This window comes from Coregonus lavaretus (assembly GCF_964263955.1).
Source record: "Coregonus lavaretus genome assembly, chromosome: 5".
Lineage (NCBI taxonomy): Eukaryota > Metazoa > Chordata > Actinopteri > Salmoniformes > Salmonidae > Coregonus > Coregonus lavaretus.
Genome location: NC_139992.1, coordinates 23,622,989 through 23,632,126, shown reverse-complemented (window position 1 = coordinate 23,632,126; position 9,138 = coordinate 23,622,989). Strand labels below are relative to the sequence as shown.

Here is a 9,138-nt window from a genome sequence, read left to right as displayed (position 1 = left end):
TACATTATCAATAGACATTTGATATACAGTACATATTTAAAAATACTGTAGAGATGTACATCTAACCTAATTCCAAACCATTCACAAGCACTTATTCCCATTTTGCAGTCCCTCCAATTCTATTGCAACAAATGGACGACAGACTTGAATGGCTGGTCAAAGTTGTGACGTAATCGGTCTTGTGTAGTTCATCAGCAGGATTTGCATTCTAAGCTACCATGGCTGTTTCTCTCTCGCACAAGCAGGGACAAATGCCCTGTTTCAAAATACTGCACTCCAATTCTATACTCTTCTCCACAAAGTGTGCATCTGACCACTCCTACTCATGGATTTAAAAGCATTGGATTGGTGTAAGAATAAGCCAGAGGGAGTTTCCACCATAATTCTTAGACAAGTCCATTTCTTTTCAATCAATGAGGGGAAGTTAACAAAATGCACAAGGGGAGAGATTGGACCACAGCCCTCGGAGTCTTGCAACTGTCACTCAATCCACTCCGGCCATTTTGTTCTTCCTCAAAAAGACTCTCCGCTGATGACCTTCAGATAAAGGACCGTCCAGGAGCCTGTTCAGGACATTGAAACGGTACAAGACATTCAGATATAAATATATTGTGTAGAACAGACATGATTTCCTGTCCTTAGAATATATAGAAGCCTGTGTCAACTCCATACATTCGATTTATATAGGCAACATTCTGATTGAACGTGTCACCTTACTGAATAGGCCCCTGCTCAGGTATGAGCTTTCCCTTGTGAGAGGGAAACAGAAACTAGTGTTCTCATGTTTAGGTACTTTCTATTGACGACTTGACATTCAGGTTTGTCTGACAGTTGGTAGCTACTTTTGTCATATCTTCAAAACAAACTATCTTAAATTCCCATTGCATTTACATTCATTGATGAATCAAAAATAAATCTTATTCTTTGATATGGAAACATATGTACACTGTTTATTATATGGACATAGCATCATGGGGTCAGACTGCAGCAGGGTCAGGAGAGGAACACACACAAAGGAGTGAAAACCATGATCAAAGTACCGGCAGACACCATAGACAGAAATAAAACCTCACTATTTTATTGAACTAGGCCTACAGTAGTCTTCAGCATAATGCATGTTGGAGCCTGCTCCTGATCTACTCACTGACACTACACCAACTAGCAGGTGTGTGTGTGTGTGTGTGTGTGTGTTAGCCAGGGCTCTTGGGTACCTGTAACCGGGATGGGTTACAGAGTTCATATGCACATTCTAGTAAAAAGGCAGTGTTTGAAGTCAAACTTACCTGAATGTATCGACAGACAAACAAAGACGTCAAATTACATGAGGACATTTGACATATCTTTAGAATAAACTACAGACATGGGTATCCTTGGTGACCCGGTTTTACTTCAATGCCACAGTTTGCACAGCAGTTGACAAAAAAGGGGAAATTATTTCAATGATGTGGCTGTTAAAGCAGATGTAATGTTCACATCAAATGAACAAAACAAGGACTACAGTAGATCATCATTGATAACTGTTTATCCAACTATCGTATGTCTACAATGGCATGTCGTTGCCAGGATGTGCTCTGCATTATCGTCATCACAACTACTACTTTAACTACAAGTGATTTGGATGACTATTTTGACCAGGTAGTTAAAATCATGCATTCTTGAAAGCTCTTATGTAGTTAAAGTAGTTTAGGATATAGAATCCTGTGTTGCAAAGGTGCCTAAGACAACAACCTTCCTTCAAACTTATGATACCCCACACATGTACAGTGCATTCGGAAAGTATTCAGAGCCCTTGACTTTTTCCACATTTTGTTACGTTACAGCCTTATTCTAAAATGGATTAAATTGTTTTCCCCCACCTCATCAATCTACACACAATACCCCATAATGACAAAGCAAAAACTGGTTTTTAGAAATGTTTGCAAAAGTATATAAAAAAAACCAGGAAATATCACATTTACATAAGTATTCAGACCCATTACTCAGTACTTTGTTGAAGCACCTTTGGCAGCGATTACAGCCGCAAGTCTTCTTGGGTTTAACGCTACAAGCTTGGCACATGTGTATTTGGCTTTTACTGAGGAGTGGCTTCCGTCTGGCCACTCTACCATAAAGGTCTGATTGGTTAAGTGCTGCAGAGATGGTTGTCCTTCTGGAAGGTTCTCCAATCTCCACAGAGGAACTCTGGAGCTCGGGTTCTTGGTCACTTCCCTGACCAAGGCCCTTCCCCCCCCGGTTGCTCAGTTTGGCCGGGCGGCCAGCTCTAGGAAGAGTCTTGGTGGTTCTAAACTTCTTCCATTTAAGAATGATGGAGGCCACTGTGTTCTTGGGGACCGTCAATGCTGCAAAAATATTTTGGTACTCTTCCCCAGATCTGTGCCTCGACACAATCCTGTCTCGGAGCTCTATGGACAATTACTTCGACCTCATGGCTTGGTTTTTGCTCTGACATGCACTGTCAACTGTGGGACTTTATATAGACAGGTGTGTGCCTTTCCAAATCATGTCCAATCAATTGAATGTACCACAGGTGGACTCCAATCAAGTTGTAGAAATATCTCAAGGATGATCAATGGAAACAGGATGCACCTGAGCTCAATTTTGAGTCTCATTGTAAATAAGGTATTTCTGTTTTACATTTTTAAGGTGAAGCATGGTGGTGGCAGCATCATGCTGTGGGGATGTTTTTCAGCTGCAGGGACTGGGAGACTAGTCAGGATCGAGGGAAAGATGAACGGAGCAAAGTACAGAGAGATCCTTGATGAAAACCTGCTCCAGAGTGCTCAGGACCTTAGACTGGGGCGAACGTACACCTTCCAACAGGACAACGACCCTAAGCACACAGCCAAGACAACGCAGGAGTGGCTTCGGGACAAGTCTCTGAATGTCCTTGAGTGGCCCAGCCAGAGCCCGGACTTGAAACCGATCAAACATCTTTGGAGAGACCTGACAATAGCTGTGCAGCGACGCTCCCCATCCAACCTGACAGAGCTTGAGAGGATCTGCAGAGAAGAATGGGAGAAACTCCCCATATCCACGTGTGTCAAGCTTGTAGCGTCATACCCAAGAAGACTTGAGGCTGTAATCGCTGCCAAAGGTGCTTCAACAAAGTACTGAGTAAAGGGTCTGAATACTTATGTAAATGTAATTTCAGTGTTAATTTATTTTTATTTTATATAAATTTGCAAACATTTCTAACAACCTGTTTTTGCTTTGTCATTATGGGGTATTGTGTGTAGATTGATGAGGGGGAAAAACAATTGAATCCATTTTAGAATAAGGCTGTAATGAAACAAAATGTAGAAAAAGTCAACGGGTCTGAATACTTTCCGAATGCACTGTATAATAATATAATAATATGCCATTTAGCAGACGCTTTTATCCAAAGCGACTTACAGTCATGCGTGCATACATTTTTGTGTATGGGTGGTCCCGGGGATCGAACCCACTACCTTGCCGTTACAAGCGCCGTGCTCTGCCAGCTGAGCTACAGAGGACCACTGTATGTTGCTTTCTAATTAAACACAGCATTTATCTTCATCACCTCCCCCCTTTTCCCCTTATTTGTTCTTCTCCTCCGTACCTTCATCAGGGCCGTCTCTCCTCCCAGTGTTTGAGCGTTGACGTAGGACCCTGCCTCCAGGAGGATAGCAACTGTGGTCAGGAAGTTCTGAAATGATAAATTAAAGGATACGGGGTTAAGTTAGTAAGTACACATAGCATAACAGACATTTAACATACAAACAAGGGGAATTTATACATGTGTACTTTGTTTGTAATAAGGTGGTTGAAACCAGTCTGTCCTGTGTTACCTTCTCTGCAGCGTGCATTAGGGCAGTGGTGCCGTTCTTCTGCCGTCCGTTCCCCTTCACCCCCTTCTTTATCAGCAGCCTCAGGATGTCATCCTGTCCCCCTGCTGCTGCCAGCATACTCAGGGACATACCACTGGAGTCCTGCGGGAGGCAACAGACACACACACAGACTCCTTCTTACTGAGGACCAAATCGTTCCAAAGCCACTGGTAGCAAACAAGTTACATATTATATTAAATGGGGAGGGGGCTAATTGTTTAAAGAATTAGAGGGGCAGTTCACTTCTTTGAAGGTTTAGCTGATTTTCTACTTACCTAGGGCGTTGTCTTTTCATCCAAAAGGGTTTTAAGTTCGTAAAAGCATAAAGCACTAAGCAATGGTGATAATAGATTCCTAGTATTACAACATCATGAAATCTCAAAGCTGTTTCCTTTAAATGTTATTGGTATAATTCTAAATCCATGTTGGAACACTAATGATGGACCTCAAGAAGGCTGTATGAATATTCTGAGAACTTAAATAACATTTGAACATTTACATCAAGTAACAATTTATTAACCAAGCAAATATATAGTATATTACAGTACACACAATGAGCACCAGGCAGCTTGATAACAAATACATGTTAGTGAAAAAAACAAACAATTTAAGCATCTTTAGACAGTAAATAGTGGGGTGTGGTTGAAACCCCTGATTATTTTTCTCAGTTAACGCCTAACAACACTGTGGCAGACCTGTTGCAGTTATAACATGAACTGATAAATATAAACAAACACATTTACATAATTTCTCCTTGAACCTTAATGCAATTAGAAGCAACAGAAAGGTTTACTTGCAATAGTAACATTATCTAGTAGGCAAGTGGATTAAATCATAGAGAAGCAACAGCTATCAAACCCTATACAAGTTAGTCAGCCTAAATTAGTGTTGAAGAACTTAAACTGCTGCTGTGAAATCAATATGGTTAAGACAGTACTGAATAATAGTAACATTAATATAAAAAGTTGAAATGTTTTTCCTTTGACAAAAGGGCAATAAAACAAGTAGCCCTACATGGACTGCTAAAGACCGAAGTACAAGAGGAATAGGTTCTGTGTGATTCTCTGAAACCAATTCCACACGCAGAACGAAGGAACTGTTTCCAATAGGCAACGCACATTTCAGTTACTTGTATGTATGTATGTATAATCCATTAGAAGAAAACATTTTCAATGGAGCTGGTGTCTTTGTGTAGTCATCTGAAGATTCTATACTGAACAAAAAATAAAAATGCAACAATTTTACAGAGTTACAGTTCATATAAGGAAATCAGTTAATTTAAATAAATAAATTAGGACCTTATCTATGGATTTCACATGACTGGGCAGGGGCGCAGCCACAAGTGGGCCTGGGAGGGCATAGGCCCACCCACTTCGGAGCCAGGCCCAGCCAATCAGAATTTGTTTTTCCCCACAAAAGGACTTTATTACAGACAGAAATACTCCTCAGTTTCAACAGCTGTCCGGATGGCTGGTCCCAGACAATCCCGCAGGTGAAGAAGCCGGATGTGGAGGTCCTGGGCTAGTGTGGTTACACGTGGTCTGCGGTTCTGAGGCCGGTTGGACGTACTGCCAAATTCTCTAAAACAATGTTGGAGGCGGCTTATGACAGAGAATTTAACATTAAATTATCTGGCAACAGCTCTGGTGGACATTCCTGCAGTCAGCCTGCCAATTCCACACTCCCTCAAAACATCTGTGGCATTGTGTTGTGTGACAAAATCGCACATTTTAGAGTGGCCTATTTTCCCCAGTACAAGGTGCACCTGTGTAATGATCATGCTGTTTACATTTGAGTCATTTAGCAGACATACAGTTAGTGCATTCATCTTAAGATAGCTAGGGGGGACAACCACATATCACAGGCATAAAAAGTGTGTGTGGGGGGGACCTGAGGTGGCAGAACGGAGTGCTCGGGTTGGGGTGTAGGGTTTGAGCATAGCCTGAAGGTAGGGAGGGGCAGTTCCTCTTGCTGTTCCGTAGGTAAGCACCATGGTCTTGTAGTGGATGCAAGCTTCGACTGGAAGCCAGTGGAGTGTGCGGAGGAGTGGGATGACATGAGAGAACTTGGGAAGGTTGAAAACCAGGTGGGCTGCAGCGTTCTGGATAAGTTGCAGGGGTTTGATGGCACAAGCGGGGAGCCCAGCCAACAGCGAGTTGCAGTAGTCCAGACGGGAGAGGACAATTGCCTGGATTAGGACCTGTGCCGCTTCCTGTGTTAGATAGGGTCGTACTCTACAGATGTTGTAGAGCATGAACCTGCAGGAGCAGGTCACTGCTTTGATGTTCGCAGAGAACGACAGGGTGTTGTCCAGGGTCACGGTTCTTTGCACTCTGGGAGGGCGACACCTGTCAGGTGGATGGGTTATCTTGGTAAAGGAGGTCCTGTGTGGCTCAGTTGGTAGAGCATGGCACTTGCAACGCCAGGGTTGTGGGTTTGATTCCCACGAGGGACCAGTGCGAACAAATATGAAAATGTATACACTCACTACTGTAAGTTGCTCTGGATAAGAGCGTCTGCTAAATGCCAAAAATGTAAAGGAGAAACAGTCATTAACAGGGTTGTAAACTAATTTGTGCACAAAATGTGAGAGAATGAATGTTTTTGTGCGTATGGAAAATGTCTGGCATCTTCTATTTAGCTCATGAAACATGGGACCAACACTTTACATGTTGCGCTTATATTTTTGTTCAGTATAATTCAAGAACAGCCAAAGAAACATTCTTCTTTACGTGATTGGTGGATTTCAAGCGGCTCAAACATCAAACCATACTCTCTAAACTGGGCACAAATGTAGTACTTAAACCCATTCACACCGCACTTTACCAGGAATAGCCTAACCCACTAAATTCTAGGTTTGCTGGTCAGTTGTTTTAACTCAAAACCTAACCTACACATATACATTAGCTACACATACAACGGTACAGGCAAAAATACACATAACATTTCCTTAAAGTATTTTAGAGTACTAATGTTACGGTCCTCACTACAACAACAAAAAAATACTTAAATACATGTAATTTTGTCCATGAAACATTTAATTAAAATACTGTAAAATTCCAGTCATTCCTATGGAGGACTGCTCCTAGTGGGGAGTGCCAATATGGCCGACCGGTGTCTTCAAAGCCTCTTAAAGGACAATACATAGCATCAGCAATCCAGGGATTACATACATCATTGGTGTAGCTTATGCCAAAGGATTTGGAGTTTGGGCGCCACAATGTGGCAAAAGTAATTTTGCAGCTCAAAAGAAGTTCATAAAATGTCCTTAAAAGTCGGCTAAACAAGTTGACAGTACCAGTCAAAAGTTTGGACACACCTATTCATTTAAGGGTTTTTCTTTATTTTTTACTATTTTCTACATTGTAGAATAATAGTGAAGACATCAGAACTATGAAATAACACATATGGAATCATGTAGTAACCAAAAAAGTGTTAAACATATCAAAACATATTTTATATTCTTCAAATAGCCACCCTTTGCCTTGACAGCTTTGCACACTCTTGGCATTCTCTCAACCAGCTTCATGCTTAATGAGGTAGTCACCTGGAATGCATTTCAATTAACAGGTGTGCCTTCTTAAAAGTTAATTTTTGGTCTTGCCTTCTTAATGTGTTTGAGCCAATCAGTTGTGTTATGACAAGGTAGGGGGTGGGGATTATACAGAAGACAAATACTTATTTTCCACCATAATTTGCAAATAAACTCATTAAAAATCCTACAATGTGATTTTCTGGATTTTTTTTCTTCTCATTTTGTCTGTCATAGTTGACGTGTACCTATGATGAAAATTACAGGCCCCTCTCATCTTTTTAAGTGGGAGAACTTGCACAATTGGTGGCTGACTAAATACTTTTTTTCCCCACTGTAGCCCTATTTGGTAAAAGACCAAGTCCATATTATGGCAAGAACAGCTCAAATAAGCAAAGAGTAACGACAGTCCATCATTACTTTAAGACATGAAGGTCAGTCAATACGGAACATTCCAAGAACTTTGAACGTTTCTTCAAGTGCACTCGCAAAAACCATCAAGCGCTATGATGAAACTGGCTCTCATGAGGACCGCCACAGGAATGTAAGACCCAGAGTTACCTCTGCTGCAGAGGATAAGTTCATTAGAGTTACCAGCCTCAGAAATTGCAGCCCAAATAAATGCTTCACAGAGTTCAAGTAACAGACACATCTCAACATCCACTGTTCAGAGGAGACTGTGTGAATCAGGCCTTCATGGTCGAATTGCTGCAAAGAAACCACTACTAAAGGACACCAATCAGAAGAAGAGACTTGCTTGGGCCAAGAAACAAAAGCAATGGACATTAGACCAGTGGAAATCTGTCCTTTGGTCTGGAGTCCAAATTGGAGATTTTTGGTGTGGGTGAACGGATTATCGCCACATGTGTATTTCCCACCGTAAAGCATGGAGGTGGTGTTCTGGTGTGGGGGTGCTTTGCTGGTGACACTGTCTGTGATTTATTTAGAATTCAAGGCACACTTAACCAGCATGGCTACCACAGCATTCTGCAGCAACATGCCATCCCATCTGGTTTGGGCTCAGTGGGACGATCATTTGCTTTTCAACAGGACAATGACCCAACACACCTCCAGGCTGCATAAGGGCTATTTGACCAAGAAGGAGAGTGATGGAGTGCTGCATCAGATGACCTGTTCTCCACAATCCCCGACCTCAACCCAATTGAGATGGTTTGGGATGAGTCGGACCACAGAGTGAAGGAAAAGCAGCCAAAAAGTGCTCAGCATATGTGGGAACTCCAAGACTGTTGGAAAAGCATTCCAGGTGAAGCTGGTTGAGAGAATGTCAAGAGTGTGCAATGCTGTCATCAAGGCAAAGGGTGGCTATTTGAAGAATCTCAAATATAAAATATATTTTAATTTGTTTAACACTTTTTGGTTACTACATGATTCCATATGTGTTATTTCATAGTTTTGATGTCTTCACTATTATTGTACAATGTAGAAAATAGTAAAAAATAAAGAAAAACCCTTGAATGAGTAGGTGTTCTAAAACGTTTGACCGGTAGTGTATATGCATACTATGTCACTACGTAGCCTAGTTGCTACGGATACAGTTGTAGAATAAAGTACGTAGTGATATTATATACTTAAACTGCTTCTTCATTCTTGATTTATGCTACAAAGTGAGATCAGAGTGAGCAAGGATGGTCAGATTAAATCAAAAGCTTTTTAAACTAGTTCAAGGTAATCATAAGTACAGATAAACAGGAGGATCGTCTGGAAGTCCCAACAGGACCTCTGGTTTCTGATGCACCC

The 9,138-nt window shown here is 41.5% G+C and overlaps 1 protein-coding gene across 1 annotated transcript; it reads right to left on the bottom strand.

Moving 5' to 3' along the window:
- Nucleotides 1-489: 489 nt before the first annotated feature.
- LOC311129701 (M-phase phosphoprotein 8-like) lies at nt 490-4,021 on the bottom strand. The gene is made up of 3 exons (XM_084162108.1): nt 3,810-4,021; nt 3,581-3,667; nt 490-563 (listed from the first exon to the last, which is right to left on the bottom strand). Exons 1-3 carry the CDS (start codon nt 3,936-3,938, stop codon nt 540-542), a joined length of 240 nt encoding a protein of 79 aa, XP_084018234.1. The 5' UTR covers nt 3,939-4,021; the 3' UTR covers nt 490-539.
- Nucleotides 4,022-9,138: the final 5,117 nt, after the last annotated feature.